Below are 21570 nucleotides of genomic sequence, written 5' to 3'. Positions count from 1 at the left end.
GTTGTTGCTCCAAGTTAGACTCTGAGTCCCATGTGTCCCACTAGATCTGCTTGCATCCACCCCAGCACTTAGTACAGTGCCTTAATACAGTCCCCATTTTACATGTGAGGGAACTCAAGCCCAGAAAGGTTAAGTGGCTTGCCAAGGTCACACAGCAGACATGTGGTGATGATGATGATGATGATGGCATTTGTTAAGCGCTTACTATGTGCAAAGCACTGTTCTAAGCGCTGGGGGGATACAAGGTGATCAAGTTGTCCCATGTGGGGCTCACAGTCTTAACCCCTATTTCACAGATGAGGTAACTGAGGCTCAGAAAATTTAAGTGACTTGCCCAAGGTCACACAGCAGACATGTGGCGGAGCCAGGATTCGAACCCATGACCTCTGACTCCAAAGCCCATGCTCTTTCCACTGAGCCACGCTGCTTCTCTGGTCACTGGGTCACACGGTTTCACAAACGTTCTCGTTCTTCCAGTCATTCTCTATATCTTGTACCTGTCCAAGACAATCCTGGGAAGCTGGACACTTGATCTGATGAATAATGTTATCTCTTGGGCTTTCTATAGTCACCCGACCAGGAGAGAATTATCCCGGGATTGTAAGGGAAGCTAAAAGATTAGGTTAAAAAGACTTTTAATAGAAGCATCAGCCTTTCAGGTTATTTTAGAGAAAATCCATCCCCAAAGGCAATGATTTCAGGATGCACAGAGCTTAGATTGTGGGCTATGATCAGAGGAAATGAGACGAAATCTCCTCCTGGCTGTTTATCCAAGAAATAAAAGCTTTCGTCTGTTCTTTCTGTTTTGTTTTGTTTTTTCTTTCCTTGTACCAGTGGAGGCCTTGCACCTGGGAACTTTAATGGCAGCCCATGGCTATTTCTTTCCCATCTCAGATCACGTTCTCACGCTAAAGGATGACAGCACTTTTTACCGTTTCCAAGTAAGTACCAAATTATGAAAGTGTTCTCCAATTCTTCCTCTCAGAAGCGTATTCCTAGGGCACTTTGGCGGAAAAAAAAAATGCCTGTACTCATTCTTACTTCTGCTTAGATAAACCGGTGAGATTAAAGTGAATTCGATTATTGCTATGAATAGATTACCCTCAAGTTATCACTCATAATTACGATTCATTATCAGAGTTATCATTCATCGCATCATTCACACAAATGATGATTGTTCTATTTAGATTTCAAATGACTCTCTCCAGGGACAACCGAGTCAATGATTTAGTGCTATTCCGGGGAGGGGAGCCATCCTAATTGATCAATCAGGGATGTTTACTGAGCCCCTTACGGTGTGCAGAACATTGTGCAAAGCTCTCGGGAGAGTACAGTAGCACCCCAGACATGATTCCATCTGGGAGTTGCTTGGAACATGTGGTTTAAGAAGCAAGATGTGAAGGAAGAGAAGATCCTCCTGGGTGATACTTGGAATAGTTTTGAAGTAGAATGTCTTCCCAAAAGACTTAAGCTGTGCAGTGTCCTGGGGGAGATGTGAAATTTTAGCTAATTATAATAATAATGACATTTGTTAAGCGCTTACTATGTGCGAAGCACTGTTCTAAGCGCTGAGGGTGGGGGACACAAGGTGATCAGGTTGTCCCACCTGGGGGCTCACAGTCTTAATCCCAATTTTGCAGATGAGGTAACTGAGGCTCAGAGAAGTTAAGTGACTTGCCCAAGGTCACACAGCAGACATGTGGCGGAGCCAGGATTCAAACCCATGACCTCTGACTCCAAAGCCTGTGCTCTTTCCACTGAACCATGTTGCTTCTCTAATTATGTCCTTTTCAGCCTGGAGACTGTCAGCTCCTCGTGGGTAGCGACTGTGTCTATAAGCTTGATTGTACTGGGCTTTTCCAAGCTCTCAGTACAGTGCTCTGCACACGGCAAGCACTCAATAAATACCATTGCTTGATAGATTGATTGATTGTTCAGGGAACACCAGTGAGCTGTTGGCCAAGGAGGGCCGTGACCTTATGGGAATGATGCCGTTGTCTTTCAAACCTATAAATGGCAGGCTCTAAGCTCCTTGTGTGCAGGGAATGAGTCTTTTTATTGTTTTATATAGTACTCTCCCAACTGTTTAGTTTAGTGTTCTGCATACAGCATGTGCTCAATAAATATTACTGATTGATTGATTATGATTCAGGATCCAGTTGGACTCTTGGTCAGCATTTGGCCCGCGTATCCTCCTCCTGCTCCTCTGAAGCTACTGGGTGTGCCAGAGGGCTGCCATCCTGCATTTGAACCAGGGGACTCGTCGCCTCTGACATCACTAGAGTCAAAAGATGGGGGCTGGATGGATGGGCGATCTGATCCAGTGATGGCAGTCTACATGACCTTGCTACTTGTCCACTGTGTGACTTTTGAGAAGTCACTTAACCTCTCCGTGCCTCGGTTTCCTCATCCACACAATGGGGATTCAATCTTTGTTCTCTCTCCTACTCGGACCTGGAATCTGAGTGGGATCTGATGATCTCATCTCTACCCCAGCACTCAGTAAAGTGCTGGGCACATAGTGAGTGCTTAACAAAAACCACAATTATTATCGATGTTATTATTATGGTGCAGGAATCACTTCCACCTCCTTTTGGATCAGTGAAGTAAAACAATAGGACCCTTGAGAACACAACCCTCTTCATTTCAGAAGTCAGATGAGGCACCGAGAGGAAGGAGTTCAACCACTGTTGGCTCTCAGTAGGCAGTGACCAAACCGGCCTTCCGACTTCTCGGTTCAAGTAGAGAGCAAATAAAAGGGGGAAAAACACCAGACCACTTTGGCCACCTATTTAAAAGGTCAAACGGTGTCACCTCAGACCCGCATCCCAAAAGGGAAATGGACCCAAATGAACCAGCCTCTCTAAAGACTGTAAAACTAACTCTTTTGCAGTTCTTGATTTGTCTAATCTGTATCCTCTCTCTTTTCATTCCCTAGACGCCCTATTTTTGGCCATCCAATTGTTGGGAGCCGGAAAATACAGACTATGGTTAGTGTGGACGTCTCTCCTCGGTTTGCTGTCGGGAGACGCGTGATATCTGTGGGACTGCATCAGTTTTGTCCATCTGACCTGTCACCCGTCATTAAGGGGAAGCGGGAGTGGGGTGGTCATTAAATTAATCCGGTCACTCCTGACCCTGGCTTGTTCTCTGGATCATCACCTCATCCAGCGGGGCTCTCTTTTAAACCTCCTCCACAACTCTAGGCAGTCTCACTGTTGTTCACATCATAGCTCGTGAAATCCCCAGGCAGACAGGACATCCAACTTGCTTTTTTTAATGCCTCGCTTCGTATCCGGGTGAGGTTTGGGCTATTAGAGCTTTCTCACGGGGAGGAAAAGTGGGACGGGAATCTGGAGCTGACGGCTAGCCACCGTGAGTGATGATGGTACTTGTTAAGTGCTTACTTGGTGCCCAGCACTGTACTGAATCCTGCAGGGAGATACAGGAGAAGCAGCTCAGAACAACTCCTTCTAGTAGCAGCATAATCTAGTGGAAAAACCACGGGTGTGGGAGTCACAGGGCATGAGTTCTAATCCCGGTTCTGCCACGAGTCTGCTGTGTGACCTCAGGTAAAGTCCCTTCACTTCTCTGAGCCTCAGTTCCCTCATCTGTAAAATGGGGATGAAGACTGTGAGCCCCATGTGGGACAGGGACTGTGTCCAACCTAATTACCGCATATCTACCCCTGCGGTAAGAATAGTGTTTGGCACCTAGTAAGTGCTTAACAAATAACTCAATCATTTATTATTATTATTATTATTATTATTATTATTATTATTATTATTTATTCCTGCATGGGGCTCACAGTGTGAGAAGTAGGGTGGGCCTTTAAATGAAAGATGAACTAAAGGAAATGATCAAACACTATCCTTGCATAACGACTGGCTTCCCTTCGTGTGTGTGTATGTGTGTGTGTGTGTGTATGTGTGTGTGTGTGTGTGTGTGAGATTCATTAAGCAATGAAACCTGAGAAGGATTCAGTGAGAACTCAGATCTTGCACCACATGGAAGGTTTACTCCTGGTTTGTCAGGAGCAAAGAAAGTGCTTTATTGTTATGACTGAATTTCTCTACCTCCATCAGCCCTTTCGAGGATGTTCATGGGAAAATGGGTTTGCTTTGTGGTTTGCCTATGGAAGGGCTGAGAGAAACTGCGGGGCTTAGTGATAGAGTGCAGGTCTGGGGGTCAGAAGGATCTGAGTTCTAATCCTACCTCCACCACTTGTCTGCTGTGTGACTTCGGGCAAGTCACTTAACCTCTCTGGGCCTCAGTTACCTCATCTGTAAAATGGGGATTAAGACTGAGAGCCCCACGTGGGACAACCTGATTACCTTGTATCTATCCCAGTGCTTAGAACAGTGCTTGGCACATAGTAAGCACTTAAGTAGCATAATTATTACTATTATTAATATTAACTTGTACCTAGCCCAACACTTAGAATAATACTTGGCACATAGTAAGTGCTCTACTGTACCATAATTATTATTTATTATTATTATTATTATTATTACATTGTACACTAGGGGAAGCCCAGCCCCTCTTGTGGTTATAGGATCTGGGCTCCAAAATAAACTTCAGGCTGCTGGGGATTTGCTGCTGGAATTAGGAAGAAAACCACAGATTTTGTTCTAAGTGAATTCGGTGCTGTTAGAGAAGGTGTTTCTTCTGGTCATTGATCCAGTTTTATCAGGCAGGTCTGGTTTCCAGCTGGCCTGTCCCCTGTCCTGTCTCTCTCTTCTTTTCTGTCTCCCTCTTTCCCATTTAATTCTCTCCCAGCCCCTTTTCCCAGCTTGGAAACAGCCTGGAAAGAAATTTCCTCTCCTGGTCCTCAATTGTTATAAGATTTTTTTGACTAAGCCCTCATTTCCTCTTCTCTACTCCCTTCTACGTCACCCTGACTTGCTCTCTTTATTCATCACCCTCTCAGCCCCGCACCACTTATGTCTAATCTCTAATTTTTTTTTTTCAATTAATAATCTGTCTCCCCCTCTAGACTTGTAAGCTTGTTTTGGGTGGGGAATGTGTCTGCTAGATTGTTCTGTTGTACACTCCCAAGCGCTTAGTGCAGTGCTCTGCACTCAGTAAGCACTCAATACATACAATTAATTAAGTCCTACTGACCACACATTCTCCCCTGTCCTGGTCTCCTTCTCATCTAATTTTCAAGACTGCTTTTTTGGGAAACGGACCGCATTGTCCTCATCTTCACTCTCCGAGCTGTCCAGTTTGGAGACGGGATGGTATCGTGACTGGGAAAAGTTATCCACATCTGGAAACTGGGTTCCCATCTCCCTTTGAAAACCCAGCTAATCATTTCTTTAGACTCCGTGTTTCTGTGTTTTCTCCTCGGGCTCAGCACAGACTCACCCTAAACTGAAATGAGCCGTGTCTATGGAGTTGGCTTCTCTCTCCGTACAGATCGGTTGAATCCCAGGAGCTGTTGCCACGATCAACTCTTGCTTCCACATGCAAAAGCCCCAGAAGCCTTGCTTAATGAGTGGAAAATGCATTGGACTTTATCTCTTTACCATTCAATATTTTCTCCACTTTAATTTCATTGTGGTGTCATGTTTCCTCTGGAAACAGCAACTATTTGCATCAGCAGAAGCCTAGAACTCAAATGAACTCGCCCATCGTCTGGGAGAGAAGAAGCAGTGTTAAAAAGAATGCTCTGTTTTGACTTATGATTCGTAGAGATGAAAACAGTCAATGTTTTATATGCTTGTTGAGTTACTGACAAACAATCTTTAATCCCCTTCCCTGTTTCATGTTTTGGCTTTGATTCCCCAAATCTACCAAAAATTGTCTAAGCTCGTTGTGGGCAGGGAATGTGTCCATCATATTCTTATACTGTGCTATCCCAAGAGCTTAATATGGTGCTCTGCACACAGTAAGTGATCAATAAATGCGACTCCTTTCCCCTACTAAGCCAGCCTGATGATCGTTCTCAACAATGGCTAACCAAGATTCATTCATTCATTCATTCATTCAATCATATTTATTGAGCCCTTACTGTGTGCAGAGCACTGTACTAAGCGCTTGGGAAGTACAAGTTGGCAACATAAGATGGTCGAAGGCACAGTGGCGTCTGCTGTTCCGAGCCCACAGGCTACCATCATTTGCGCAGCGGAGTCCACCATGCACCGGGGAACAGGGTGGGAGACTGAGGATGATTCTGTGTGAAACCACACCACTACTGCTAAAACAACTCAAGCACAAATCCGTAACTTTTCCCTCTTCACCACTGGTTTTTAAGCAATAGTCACCTGGTTGGGAAGAGGCCAGAAAAGGGGCAAGAGAATCTGTTTCCAAAGACACTCCCAGTATCAGTCCCACCTTTCATACCTAAGGATAACTCTAGTAACTCGCTTTTCCATTCTGCAAAAGAGCCATTCATTCCAACCCATTGTGTCCCACTTGGAAACTGTTGGTCCTTTTTCCAAGGCAGAACATTCCATCCAATTTTTAAAATCCCTCAGTGTGAGACCCTCCATCCACGAGCTTACTTACCTCTTCAGAGGCAGGCATGGATTTCCCCTGACAGAAACCATTCTGCCAATCTTACGACAGATTGTAATTTTCTAAATGATCATTATCCTAAACTTAATTCACCTTACCATCTAAGAGGTAGGGAGAGGAGAGATCATATTCTCTTTTTACAGTGATGTTAAGTGACTTACCCAAGGTCACACAGCCAGCTAATGGCAGAGTTGGGATTAGAACCCTGGTTTCCTGACTACTGGTTTCACAATGGAAACCAGGTATTGCTGTCTCCCTGTTTTCTCCAATAGTAAAAATCTATTATTTCTGTTATCTGTTAAAGACAGTTCTAGCAATTATTTTAAAATGATTTGTTCCTTCAGAATTTCCTGCAGTACTTAGAATTTGCTTTCCTGCTTTTCGCCTTGACAATTTATTCTGAAACTGTCTTCCCAAGGACACACTCTCTCTCTCTCTTTCTCTCTTTTTCTCTCTCCCCCCTTTTCTTGCCTTTTTCTTCCACCACCATCCTCACCCATGGTCTCCCATTAAGCTCTATAAAATTTAGCCTTTTTAAGTAATGTCAATATTTTTTGTCTCTGTATGTGAGGGTGGGATGGAAAGAGAAAGAGAAAGAGAGAGAGAGTGAAAGAGAGAGTGAGAGAGAGAAAATAGCAATCACAGGGTTCAGAACTTGATTTTAGACTTGATTTTTAAAGTACAGCATTTCCACTAAGCATCCAAATCTATTCTGTCCCTTGTTTATTTGAAACTTTGTAATTATCTCTTTATAGTTTCCAAGAAAAAAATATTGCAACAGGGTTTTATAGGAACTCAAAGCTGAAATTAAGCCTTTGGGGCTGGAAGATAAACCTCCATTTGAACTCTGGGAACTACATTTTGTGAAATGACTTTTTCAATATTTCAAGATTACACTTTCAACATATAAGTCTGTATACTGTCATTGCTCAACTGTCTCCCTCGTACATAGTACTTTCAGAGCCTAAAGCTGCTAGTACAGAAAAATATTCCTGGAAAACTCTCGAGAGAGATGCCAGTCAGAAGAGATTCTGGCCCAGGGAGATTTTAAATTATTATTAATAGTGATAATAATAATAATGATACTGTCATTTATGAAGTAATATGGGCTAAACACTGGAGTAGATACAAGATCATCAGACTGGAAGTAGTTCCTGGGGTTCACATTCTAAGGATGGAGAATTGGGGGGCTCATCCCCATTTTACAGATGAGGAAACTGATCCAGAGAGGATATTTAATTTAATGAGAATCAGCATGGCCTAATGGAGAAAGAACCTGCCTGGGAGTCAGAAGGACTCTAACCCCCATTCCACCACGTGTCTACTATGTGACCTTGGGTGAGTCACTTCACTTCTCTGTGCCTCAGTTTCCTCACCTATAAAATGGAGATTAAGCCCCAAGTGGGACATGGACTGTGTTCAACCTGATTATCTTGTATCTCCCCCAGAACTTACTACATTACTTGGCACATAGTAAGTGTTTAGCTAATTCCATAAAAAATTAAAGTACTTACCCAAGAGCACCCAGCAAATTGGTGGCAGAGCTGGGATTAATTCCAGGCTCCTGACTCCAAGATCCGTGTTTTTTCCACTAAGCCATGTGGTCTTTCCAGAGCATGTCCCAATTCTACAACACTTCAACGGAAAATCCAATTATTCTCACAGGATAATGAGGAAAAGGAATTCAGTCTCCTTTTCTCATGAGGTAAAAGAGGCCCAGAGAAGTGACTTGCCCACAGTCACATGGCAGAGAAGTAGCCAAGTCGGAATTAGAACCCAGGTCCTTCTGACACCCAGGCCCTTTACAGGAAGGTAGATGAAACCATTAATCAATCAATAAATGGTATTTATGAGTGCTTACTGTGTGCAGGGTACATAGAACCAAAGAACCAGAGGTGCACTCCCTGCTGAGCGCTCAGTACAGTGCTCTGCACACAGTAAGCACTTATCTGCATATGTGTCTGTACTTCTTCATTGCTGAAAAAAGCGGGCAAGAACTGATGCATTATTGGTCTGTGTTTCAGCCGTTTACCTCTGCAAACGAACAATGCAGAACAAAGCCCGGCTGGAACTGGCAGACTACGAAGCGGTGAGTACATCCATCCATCCATTCATTCACTCAATTGTACTTACTGAACGCCTACTGTGTACAAAGCACAGTGCTACGGGTTTGGGAGAGAACAATAGAACAATAAATGGATACATTCCCCGCCCACAGCGAGCCCACAGTCTAGAGGGGGAGACGGATATTAGTCTAAATAAATGAATTATTTATACGGACAGATATGGACATAAGTGCAGTGGGGTTGGGAAGGGGGATGGATGGATAAAGGGAGCAAGTTAGGGTGACACAGAAGGAGGGCTTAAATCAGGGAAGGCCTCTTGAGGAGACCTGGCCAAGGGTTGATTCACCTCTTTCCTATTCCACATCCCAACCCGTTCCCAAACAGGAGCAAGTGAGGAATGCTTAACTGCTCTGAACACCCCATGGGGTGTAACTAAATGTTTAATCAAGCCATCAGTGGCATTTATTGAGTGCTCACTGCATGCAGAGCACTGTACTAAGAGCTTGAGAAAGTACAACACCAAGGAACAGGTAGACTCAATCCCTGCCTACAAGGAGTTTACAGTCTACAGGAGGAGACAGACATTAAAACAGATTACGGATAGTTGAAGTAATAATTTGAGGCACCGAAAATCTTCCCTTTCAGGTGAAGTGCAGTCAATCCCTCAGTGGTATTTATTGAGCACTTACTGTGGGCAGAGCACTGTACTAAGCGCCTGGGAGAGTACAATACAATATCACCAAGGCATTCCCTGCCCACAAAGACCCCAAAGACAAGGCCACTAAAGTAGTCATCAGATATTTCTCCCAAAGAAACGGATTTTACCCTCTTCAGGTGTTTGGCTGCTTAGAGAGTACTGAAATTAGTATGCTGGTACTGTAGAGACAGAGGGAATGGGAGAAAAAAGATTGGCTGTCATTCGAGGGGGAGTTGGAGACGTGGCCTGGGAATCAAACCTTCAGTAAGGCTGCCATGACTGATCATTTCCTCTTCCTTCATCTGCAGTTGCATCAATCGCTCTGGCTCATTTAGTTTTCTTGGGTCCTATTAGTTGGTAGAATGTGTCTACCAACTCTGTTGTACTGTACTCCCCCGAGTGCTTAGTACAGTACTTTGCACTTGGAAAACACTCCATAAGTACCACTGACTGATATTAGCATAATCCTGAAAAATGATGCTACTTGTTTTAGGCAGTGTGACAGTTGTTTGTTGCTAATTGTGTTTAAACAAAATCAGTTAGCATGGCCTAGCGGAAAGAAGACCAGCCTGGGAGTTCGAGGACCTGGTTTCTAATCTTGGGTCTGCCAGGTGTCTGCTCTTTGGGCAAGTTACTTAACTTCTCTGTGCCTCAGTTACCTCATCTGGAAAATGGGGATTAAATCTTACTCTCTCCTACTCGGAATGTGAGCCCCGTGGGGGAAAGCGTTGTGTCTGACCTGATTAAATTGTATCTACCCCAGCACTTAAAATAGTGCTTGGCACATAGTGAGCACTTAATAAATACCATTATTATTATTATTGTTATCCAGGCTGGCTCTCCTATGTGCAGGTTAAAAAACATTGGGGATGGGGTTAGGTTAGTTCATTCACTCAATCGTATTTATTGAGCACTTACTGTGTGCAGAGCACTGTTCTGAGCACTAGGGAGAGTACAATACAACAATAAACAGACACATTCCCTGCCCACAACGAGCTAGGTTTCAAAAGCAGGAATCAATCAATCAGTGATATTTATTGAGTGCTTACTATGTTAACAGCACATAGTGAGCACTTAATAAATACCATTATTATTATTGTTGCTATCCAGGCTAGCTCTCCTATGTGCAGGTTAAAAAACATTGGGGATGGAGTTAGGTTAGGTCATTCACTCAATCGTATTTATTGAGTGCTTACTGTGTGCAGAGCACTGTCTTAAGTCCTAGGGAGAGTACAATGCAACAATAAACAGACACATTCCCTGCCCACAACGAGCTAGGTTTCAAAAGCAGGAATCAATCAATGATATTTATTGAGCACACTATGTTAACAGCACTGTACTAAGCGCTTGGGAGAGTACAATTCTAGACTGTGAGCCCGCTGTTGGGTAGGGACCGTCTCTATATGTTGTACTATACTATACTATCCAGTACTATGTTGTACTGTACTATACTTGTACTTCCCAAGCGCTTAGTACAGTGCTCTGCACACAGTAAGCGCTCAATAAATACAATTGAATGAATGAATGAATACAATATCACAGAATTAGCAGACCCGACCCTGCCCAGAATGAGCTGATAGTCTATATTCTAGGTTCAGTCCAGGTGTAGCTCTATTATTTGTTTATTCAGTCGTATTTATTGAGCACTTACTCTGTGTAGAGCACTGTACTAAGCGCTTGGGAAGTCCAAGTCGGCAACATATAAAGACGGTCCCTACCCAATGACTGGGTTCTAATTGTGGCTCCGGGTGGGTCACTTAGCCTCTGGCCCTCACTTCCCTCATCTGTAAAATGGGGGTGAGACTGTGAGCCCCATGCAGGATGGGGATGGTGTCCAAAATGATTAGCTTATTCCCACCCCAGCACTTAGTACAGTGCTTGGCACATAATAAGTGCTTAACAAATACCATAAAAAAAGAGCGGGGTCACTAAGCAGTAGCGGGGGGGGGCAATGAGATAGGTATTCTATTTATTTTATTTTGTTAGTATGTTTGGTTTTATTCTCTGTCTCCCCCTTTTTGACTGTGAGCCCACTGTTGGGTAGGGACTGTCTCTATATATTGCCAATTTGTACTTCCCAAGCGCTTAGTACAGTGCTCTGCACATAGTAAGCGCTCAATAAATGCGATTGATGATGATGATGATGATGATGACGGGCTCACAGTCTAGAAGAGGGAGACAGATGACAAAACAAAGCATGTAGACAGGTGTCAAAATAGACAGAACAACAGAACAAAACATGTAGACGGGTGTCAAAATAGTCAGAACAAATAGAATTAAAGCTATCACTCATCCTCATTGTACATTGTACAGCTGCTGGATAGGACAGGATTTGGGAGGTCTAGTTCATCGCGACCTCTTCTAAACTTGCGATCTAATTTTGCAGGAGAGTCTGGCGAGGTTGCAGAGAGCTTTTGCCCGGAAATGGGAGTTCATCTTCATGCAGGCGGAAGCACAAGCCAAGTGAGTCTCGGTGGCTACTCTGGTCTCGGCCTCTGTGGGTGTCTACGCACTTTTCCGGTTTTGTGGGTATCTACGCGTTCCGCGGTCTTAGAGAACGTCTGCTCATCTCTCAATCTTTGAGAGATTCTTCACATTTCTCAGCCTCTGAAGCAGTCCGGCTCAGTGGACAGAGCACAGGCCTGGGAGTCCGAAGGACCCGGGTTCTAATCCCGGCTCTGCTACGTTTGCAGTGCGTCCTTGGATAAGTCACTTTACTTCTCTAGGCCTCAGTTACCTCTTCTGTAAAGTGGGGATTAAGAGTGGGAGTCCCATGTGGGACAGGGACTGTGTCCAAGCTGATTACCTTGTATCTACCACAGTGCTTTTCACACACTAAGTGTTTAACAAGTACCATAATATTACTGTGCATCTGAACATCTCTCAATTTTTGAGAATATCTACACGTTTCTCAACCTCACTGGATGTCTCCGCATTTTTCAGTCCTTGAAGGTCTCCAGTCATTTCTCAGAAGTCCTGGCTTAGTAGAGTGCTCTGCCCACAGTAAGCGCTCGATAAATACCATTGAATGGGTAAATGAACGTCTCTGTGAGTTGTCCACCAATTAATGCTGTTTCCTTTACCTGTGTCACAAAATTGACAGAGTTGACAAGAAAAGAGACAAGATAGAAAGGAAGATACTTGATAGCCAAGAAAGAGCATTTTGGGATGTACACAGACCTGTGGTGAGTAAACACTCTTCTGAAACAACCTAAACACTTGTGTTCTAACATACACACACGCACACAAACACACACACGCATTTATATATACACACCCGTCCTTCTTCCTATCTACAAATTATTTCAGTGTCTGTCCCTCCGTACATTATAAATTCCTGAAAGGCAAGGATCATATCTACTCAGTCTCTCGTACTCTCCCTGGTGCTCAGTGTGGTGATTTTTTTTCAGTGGTATTTATTAAGTGCTTACTATGTACTGAGTACTATGTACTAAGCGCTGTATTAGGAGACAAGCTAATCAGTCCATGTCCCACATGAGGCTCACAGTCTTGATCCCCATTTTACAGATGAGGGAACCAAGGCCCAGAGAAGTGAAGTGACTTGCCCAAGGTTACACAGAACACAGGTGGAGGAGCCAGGATTAGAACCCAGATCCTTCTCACTCCCAGGCCCAGGCTCTATCCAGTGGGCCATGCTGCTTCTCTGCTAGCAGTCACACTCTTCACGTATGCTTTTGATGGATCTGATTGATTAAACATACAGATTGTCGCTTGGAATGACAACTTTACCTGTTTAGGTAGTGTGAGACCTGCTGTCGGAGAACCTTTTGATGTGGAATGATCTATCGAATGGTCGATTTCTACTCAGAGGGTCAGTCCTTGCTATCCAGTGCTTAGAACAGTGCCTAGTGCTTAGAATAGTGCCTGGCATAAAGTAAGGGCTTAAGAAATGCCATAATTATTCAATATTATTACCTTAAATACTCAGCCTTCTGTAAAATGTTCCTAGTGCTTATGGGTTGCCAAGCCTTGAAAATTGAGATAATTGACTGCTTTTTCTACCTTTGGAAAATATCGAGCCTCCTTCCCAGCATGGCTCAGTGGAAAGAGTACGGGCTTTGGAGTCAGAGGACATGGGTTCAAATCCCGGCTCCTCCAATTGTCGGCTCTGTGACTTTGGGCAAGTCACTTAACTTCTCTGGGCCTCAGTTCCCACTTCTGTAAAATGGGGATTAAGACTGTGAGCCCCATGTGGGACAACCTGATCACCTTGCATCCCCCCCAGTGCTTAGAACAGTGCTGTGCACATAGTAAGTGCTTAACAAATACCATCATTATAGAGAAGCAGCGTGGCTCAGTGGCAAGAGCATGGGCTTTGGAGTCAGAGATCACGGGTTCAAATCCCGGCTCCACCAATTGTCAGCTGTGTGACTTTGGGCAAGTCACTTCACTTCTCTGGGCCTCAGTTACCTCATCTGTAAAATGGGGATTAAGACTGTGAGCCCCCCGTAGGACAACCTCATCACCTTGTAACCTCCCCAGAGCTTAGAACAGTGTTTTGCACATAGTAAGTGCTTAATAAATGTCATTATTATTATTATCATTATTATTATTATTCCCATATATTTTTTGGAAGAAACAGTATTCGGACAAAATAACCTCTTGAAGTTTCCTGTATGCTTTTTGCAGATTTACAGTAGTACAACATAACGATGCATACTTTAACTCCCCTTTGCCCTGAGCTAACTTTTCACTGTGATTGTGGGGGTGAAAAGAGAACAGCACTGTAGAGGAGGATGTGGGCCTTGATTCTTTGGGCCTCAGTTCTCCCTCCCTTCTAGACTGTGAACCACGGATGAGACAAAGAATATGCTATCCCTGCACTTAGTACAGTGCCTGGCACATAGTAAATTCTTAATTAGAGAAGCAGTGTGGCCTAGTGGAAAGAGCATGGATCTGGGGAGTCAGAGGACCTACGTTCTATCCTGGCTCTGCCACTTGCCTGTTGGGTGATCTTGGGCAAGTTACTTAACTTCTCTATGCCTCAGTTTCCCCATCTGTAAAATGGGGATTAAGGCTGTGAGCTCCATGTAGGACATGGACTATTTCCAACCTGAGTAGCTTGTGTCTACCTAGGACTTAGTATGTATATGTCACCTAGTAAGCGCTTAACAAATACCACAAAAAACACTTCAGCCTCAGTGCTACTTTTTTTTAAAACCATCCCAACTTTGTCAATTCCTGAAACAGTTCCTATTCAAGACTTTTACTCAGAACTATTATCAGAGATTCAGCAGGAGGAAACATGTGTTTAGACCAAAACCATTTACTCTCCCCTAGAGTTTAGGATTCCATTTTAAAGCTCAGCTCTGAACAATGGCTTCTTTAAAAGAAATGAAAGTGTGCTGCTTTTCCCTGCAATATAAATCATTTCTCCACCCAAAGAATGATCAGCATGTATACTGATGCTCCAGCTTTGTCTTCACCTACACCAGTGAGTTCCGCGAAACCAGGTGTGACATGCACATATGAAAACAATTTATCTAATCTCCCAGTCTCACTAATTTGATGGGGTTCTGAAATAACTCTAGGAAATAAGTTTCCAGATGGGATTCAACTAAGGACAAACAGGCAGGATTGGATTTCTCTTATGAACAATTTAACGAGCGTGGAATTTGTTTATAACTTATTTAATCTTGGCCACATTCTTCAACCAGGACCCTACACTGAACTGTTCAAGGAAATAAACAGAATGGCTATTTTGTTCAGAGTCAACGAAGCTTTGACATTTCTTGAAAGCCGTTGAAAAGCACCCAGTTAGAGGATAAGCAGTTTGTGGGCAAGGAACAGGTTGTGTGCTTCTTTCCCGAATGGTCAGTACAGAGCACAAAACCTAGTAAGTGCTCAATAAATACCATTACTTCAGCTACTGATGTGGAGAAGCAGCGTGGCTCAGTGGATAATAATAATAATAATAATAATGGCATTTGTTAAGCGCTTACTATGTGCAAAGCACTGTTCTAAGCACTGGGGAAGATACAAGGTGATCAGATTGCCCCACGTGGGGCTCACATTCTTAATCCCTATTTTACAGATGAGGTAACTGAGGCACAGAGAAGTTAAGTGACTTGCCCAAAGTCACACAGCTGACGATTGGCAGAGCTGGGATTTGAACCCATGACTTCTGGATAGAGCCTGGGCTTGGGAGTCAGAGGACCTGGGTTCTAATCCTGCCTCTGCCACTTGTCTGCTTTGTGAGCTTGGGCAAGTCGTTTCACTTCTGATTATTTTGCATCTACCCTGGTGCTTAGTACAGTATCTGGCACAGTATAGTGTCTGTTTCAATGGCTTAATAAATACCATTAAAAATTGTTACCTTAGAGTTCTATGACAATCACATCTCATCCTGGAAGCCTTCCCTGATTAATCTCTCATTTCCCCAATTTATTCTCCCTCCCTTCTTCATCACCTATGCATTTGAGTCTCTATGCCCTAAACATTTAGATACTCTTCCTCCTCCTCCTCCTCTCCCTCTTCCTCCTTCTCTTCCTCCTCTTTCTCCTCTTTCTCTTCCTCCTCCTCCTCCTTTTTCTTCTCCTTCTCCTCTTTTCCTTCATCTCCTTTGTCTTCTCCTTCATGTTCCTTCTTCCTTCGTCATCTGTTTTTAATCCTATATCCTTTGCATTCTTCTGACCCCCTTTAAAAGCGAGACTGCAGACTTTCATGTTCTTTGGGTCCACAGTTGCTGTTAATAGCATCCTGGCACTTCCACTAGGAGATTTCATCTCTCAATCTATTCATAGATAGGTACCAAAGGCAGGCGACGCTGTTGCCACCAGGATGCTAAAAAGAACAGCTTCATTTCAGAAATTCTCACAGAGACTCAGTACAGCTGTGGTGTCAAAATATTTTTTGATCCCAAGACAAAGATCTGAGTCACAGAATAGGTTTCCTTTGTCACGACTGCAAAGAAAGATTTGGATTTGGATTTATATAGAAGTTGGCTTTCTCTACAGCAGAAACCTCAGCTGGGGGAAAATTGGAAATTATTGGGCTGGGAAACAAAAAGTATAAAAGTGGTCTTGACGCGTACATATTGAGGAATTGGCGTGGACAATGAGCTGACCTTGTCGGTAGTAAATGATGCTGTACAGTAGACATGGTCCCCATCTTCAAGGAGTTTACAGTCTTCTCCAGGGTTCTTTATCACCTACCCCACAAATCAAGTCTCAAAAGTTAACCCCTAAACTCTGCACCACTGAATTGTGATTCCCCAATAGTTTATTGGGTATCTGGGAGGAACATTAACTATTTTTTCTGGTCTTTGTTAAGCACAAACACTGTTCCAGACATGGTATTGAGCACTGAGGTAGATTCGAGATGTCTCTGTCCCACACGGGACTCAACAAACAAGTATGGATTAATTTTTTTATGGTATTTGTTAAGTGATGGGCAGGCATTGTACTAAGTCCTGGAGTGGATACAGACTTATCAGGTTGGACACTAAATCTTTCCAGTAGGTCGTATCTCCATATATTTTTGTTGGTTCAGAGGGTGAAAAGGTTCAGTGGGGCAATGTCTGAGAGAAAACATTTCTTCCTGCCACTGGAAAACCCAAGTTTAAGAACTTCCCTCTCTGTTTTCCTTCCTGAATTCTATTATGGGACAGAGAGGTTTAAGAATGGGAGGAAAGCCAATTCTTTAAAAAACAATTCTAGCTGATAGTAAGTCAGCTTAAAGGTGGTGGTGAGGGTAATGGTATTTATTGAACACCCGCTGAGCTCAGTGCACTGTACCAGAAATTTGGAAAAGTTCCACAGAAGCACAAGACATGTTCCCTGACCACAAGGAGCTTACATTTGAACTGGGGAGACAGAGAAATTTACAGAGCTTATCGTTGTCAATGAAAACACATGGTTTTCTCAGCTCCGGTCATCGATATTCTGAGAAATTGCCCCGAGTCTGTCTTCTCAAATGGGTTTCCCCCTTCTGTTTACCTCTTGCAGCCCGGGTGTGTGAACACCACTGAAGTGGATATCAAGAAGTCATCCCGAATGAAGAATCCCCACAAAACCCGGAAGGTAAGAGAGGCAGCTTGCGGCTATCATCCTCCAGACTGAATGTGTGTGTCGCAAAGCTACTCTGAGCCTTGGGACACAACCCATTTAGCCATCCCACAGCCTTTGCTGGGCAAAGTCAGCATGGCCTAGTGGCTAGAGCCTGGGCCTGGGAGTTAGAAGGAACTGGGTTTGAATTCCTGCTCCGCCGTTTGTAATTGTGGTATTTATTAAGTGCTTACTAAATGCCAGGCACTGTACTCAATGGCTCAGTGGAAAGAGCCTGGGCTTTGGAGGAAGAGGTCATGGGATGGGTTCAAATCCTGGCTCCGCCACTTGTCAGCTGTGTGACTTTGGGCAAGTCACTTCACTTCTCTGTGCCTCAGTTACCTCATCTATAAAGTGGGGATTAAGATTGTGAGCCCCCCGTGGACAACCTGATCACCAGTGCTTAGAACAGTGCTTTGCACATAGTAAACACTTAATAAATGCCATCATTATTATTATTGTTATTACTAACTGCTGCAGCGGATACAAGCAGATCGAGTTGGACACAGTCCCGATCCCACATGGGGCTCACACTCTCAATCCCCATTTTACAGATGAGGTAACTGAGGCCCTGAGAAGTGAAGTGATTTACCCAAGGTCACACAGCAGACATGAGGCAGGGTCAGAATTAGAACCCAGGTCCTTCTGGGTCCCAGGCCCATTCTCTACCCACTAAACCACGCTGCTTCTCAAACATGACAGGCAGAGATGAGGGAAAGAGAGAACGTGAAGGTCATGGCACAAACCACTAGCACTGTAATATGATCCCAGATGTGCTTAGGGATCACTTACCCACAAATCCAAATTTGGATCGACCCCATCTTGGATCTAGTGATCTCTTCTGCCTGCCCAAATTCCCGGTGAAACGAATCCCTTGTGCTTACCACCCCCTGGTGAAAGGGAATGTCCTTCGGCTTGTTGTCAACTCTCGCTGGAAACTTCAAGGGCTACAGTTTAGTCCTGTGATCAATCATTATCAAGCTGGAGGATTTATTGAGCACCTACCATGTACAGAGCACTGTACTAAGTGCTCGGGAGACTAAAATTGAGGTAGTAGACTGGACCCCTGCCTTCAAGGAGCTTTTGAGGTACATTCCTAAACAATTCAGCTGGTCCAGTTTCTTTTTGTAATTCAAAAAAAAGATCTAAAATATCAATGAAAATGGTCAATATTGACTCGTTTGAGTCACATCTGTATTTTCTGAACATTTTAGACTTCATCCCGGTCAGTCAGTCAACCCACCAATAGTATTTATAGAGTGCCTCTGGGTGCAGAGGCATTCATTCATTCATTCATTCAATCGTATTTAATGAGCACTTAGAGAGCACTGTGCTAAGCGCTTGGTTGAGTATAATATAACAACAAATAGACCCATTCCCTGCATTTGAGGAAGTTCAGTAGAGTGGGCAGACCTGATCCTTACCCTTAAGGAGCTCATAATCTAGCCGGAAGACAGACACTGAAACAGATTACAAACAATGTACACAGTAAGTGCTAAGTAAATAGCATCGATTGATTAGTTGCTCAATCGATGGGATTTATCAATATCGATTAGTTATTGGCACCATTTACTAGTCCATCATTGGGTAGGGATTGTCTCTGTTGCCGAATTGTACTTTCCAAGCGCTTAGTACAGTGCTCTCTAAGTGCTCAATAAATACGATTGAATGAATGAACGAATTAGTGTTTATTATTTATTGGTGTTTTTTTAAAAATAGCATTCATTTTTCCTCCTGCCAGTCTCCTGATTGAAAGGAGGGAAAAAGTGGAAATGCGGGAGTGAGTGCTTAAATAATATATATATATATATGTTGGCACCAATCTAATCATTAGTTATTTATTCTTCAAGGTGACCCCTAGAGGTTTGATGTTTTGAACTTGTACTCTCTTTTTTTTTTGTCTTTTGTGGGAATTAGTCTGTCTATGGATTACAAAATGACCTCAGAAGTCACAGCCCAACCCACACACCCTTACCGGAAACGAAGCCTCCAACAGAAGATGAGTTACACCAACAGGTTTGCAAACTTTCCTTCAAAACCAATCAATCGGTGGTATTTAGAGAGCCCTTACTGTGTGCAGAGCTCTATATTCATTCAGTCATATTAATTAAATGCTTACTGTGTGCAGTGCACTGTACTAAGCACTCGGGAGAGAACAGTATAACAATAACCAGCCACTAAGCACTTGGGAGAATCCAGTAGACTAAGTAGACAGAGAAAGTATTAAAATGAAAATCGGTAGTGTGTTCTCTTTCAAAATCATCCAGTCAATCAGTGGTATTTACTGAGCGCTTTCCATGTACCCAATACTGTACTAAGTGCTTGGGAGAGCACAGTATAACAGAGTTGATAGACAAAGTCCCTGCCCTCAAGGAGCTCGGTACTTTTGATTTTATGAAATGTTTTAGAGTTTGCCAGTTGAATCTAATGAACCGTGTTGCTGTTTTATGAAATAGTGAAATCCTTTAATGGATGCAGCCACTGGCTTCTTTCCAGTTGTCTCTTTTCCTGGAAATACTTGTATTTTTAAATGCACACCAGCAATGTTCTTGGTGCTATTCAAAACGATACAGTATCGAAAACCCTGAAATCGTGATTCACATTTGGAGCGAAGCAGAGGAATTGAGAAAGGGGTTTCACTAAGCTTTTCGGTGAAGAGATTTCATGTGTCATAATGTTTCTAGGTGAGGACTTGGAGATAGCGTTTTCCCCAGAAAGTGTCAATTATATTCAATGAATTCATGAGGTAGAAATGGGAGAAAGTTGGTAATTGCTACGAATGAGCTTCACTTCAACTTGAATTTTGTAGGGAAAATTAGAGACCAAAAACTATGACTCCTTTGAATTAATCGGGACTGACCTAATAATAATAATAATAGTTATGGTGTAGGTTAAGTACTTACTATGTGCCAGGCACTGTACTAAGCGCTGGGATGGATAAAAGCAAATCAAGTTGGGCCGAGTCCCTGTCTTGCATAGAGCTCACAGTCTTACTCCCCATTTTACAGATGAGGTAACTGAGGCACAGAGAAGTGAAATGACTTGCCCAAGGCCACTCGACAGACAAGCAGAGGAGCAGACGCCCAGGCCCATGCTCTATCCATTACGCCATGTTGCTTACCTAATGGGACTTAATGAAAAGTCCCTGTGACTTTCTAGAAATGAATTTAGCATTATTCTTCAATAGGAAGACCTTTGATAAACTCTATGATCTGTACCAATGTTTTGGGAGAGGCTTGTTCCAAATTACTGTATTCACTTGGACCACACCATTGTTTAATTAGTCTATGGACTAAAAAAAAATGATGAAACACCGGGATTTTGAAACTGTATACAGAACATTTAATCTTTTCTGAGTCAGAGAGAGCCTAAACCTGGCTTATTTCTGCATTTTTCTTTTGCCCGGGCTTCTTGGTAATCCCGGTCCACTAAGTAATAACAGTAATGGAGAATGAGTAATGAGTAAACAGTAATGAGAAGCAGCATGGCTCAGTGGAAAGAGCCTGGACTTTGGACTCACAGGTCATGGGTTCAAATCCCAGCTCTGCCAATTGTCAGCTGTATGACTTTGGGCAAGTCACTTCACTTCTCTGGGCCTCAGTTACCTCATCTGCAAAATGGGGATGAAGAGGGTGAGCCCCCCGTGGGACAACCTGATCACCTTGTAAGCTTCCCCGTGCTTAGAACAGTGCTTTGCACATAGTAAGCGCTTAATAAATGCCATTATTATTATTATTAATGGGATTTATCAAGCATTTAGTATATGCTGAGCATTGTGAAGGATTGGGTCAGTAAGCATATAATCGGACTTATTCCTTCTTGTAGTATTACTATTACTACAGCAGCGTGGCAGAGTGGATAAAGCCCAGACCTAGGAGTCGTAAGGTCCTGGGTTCTAGTTCCGGCTCCACCACTTGTCTGCTGAGTGACCTTGGGCAAATCACTTCACTTCTCTGGGCCTCAGTTACCTCATCTGTAAAATGCAGATTGAGACCTTGCACCCCCCGGGGGGACAGGGACTGTGCCCAACCTGATTTTCTTGAATCTAACCCATCGCTCAGTAAAGTGCCTGGCACATACTAAGCACTTAACAAATGCTATAATTACTATTACTATAACTGAGCACCTATGGGTGCAGTGTGTTGTACTAAGTGCTTGGGAAGTACAAAACAAAGATTTGTCACGTTCCCTGCCCACCAGAAGGTTTCAACCTAATAGG

The 21570-nt window shown here is 43.4% G+C and overlaps 1 protein-coding gene across 6 annotated transcripts in view; it reads left to right on the top strand.

Moving 5' to 3' along the window:
* The window catches only part of RGS7 (regulator of G protein signaling 7), a 143751-nt gene that overhangs the window by 89465 nt on the left and 32716 nt on the right, over positions 1-21570 (top strand). For all 6 annotated transcript variants that reach the window (XM_038760827.1, XM_038760826.1, XM_038760823.1 and 3 more), the window contains 7 exons: positions 835-941; positions 2939-2990; positions 8547-8611; positions 11672-11748; positions 12389-12470; positions 17253-17327; positions 19269-19367. In XM_038760827.1, coding sequence (XP_038616755.1) covers positions 835-941; positions 2939-2990; positions 8547-8611; positions 11672-11748; positions 12389-12470; positions 17253-17327; positions 19269-19367 — 557 coding nt within the window. The remainder of the gene's footprint in view (positions 1-834; positions 942-2938; positions 2991-8546; positions 8612-11671; positions 11749-12388; positions 12471-17252; positions 17328-19268; positions 19368-21570) is intronic.

The sequence above is a fragment of the Tachyglossus aculeatus genome, chromosome 19 (assembly GCF_015852505.1).
Source record: "Tachyglossus aculeatus isolate mTacAcu1 chromosome 19, mTacAcu1.pri, whole genome shotgun sequence".
In the NCBI taxonomy this organism is placed as follows: domain Eukaryota; kingdom Metazoa; phylum Chordata; class Mammalia; order Monotremata; family Tachyglossidae; genus Tachyglossus; species Tachyglossus aculeatus.
The sequence above is the reverse complement of the archived record's forward strand: the minus strand, read 5'-3'. Positions and strand labels throughout refer to the sequence as shown.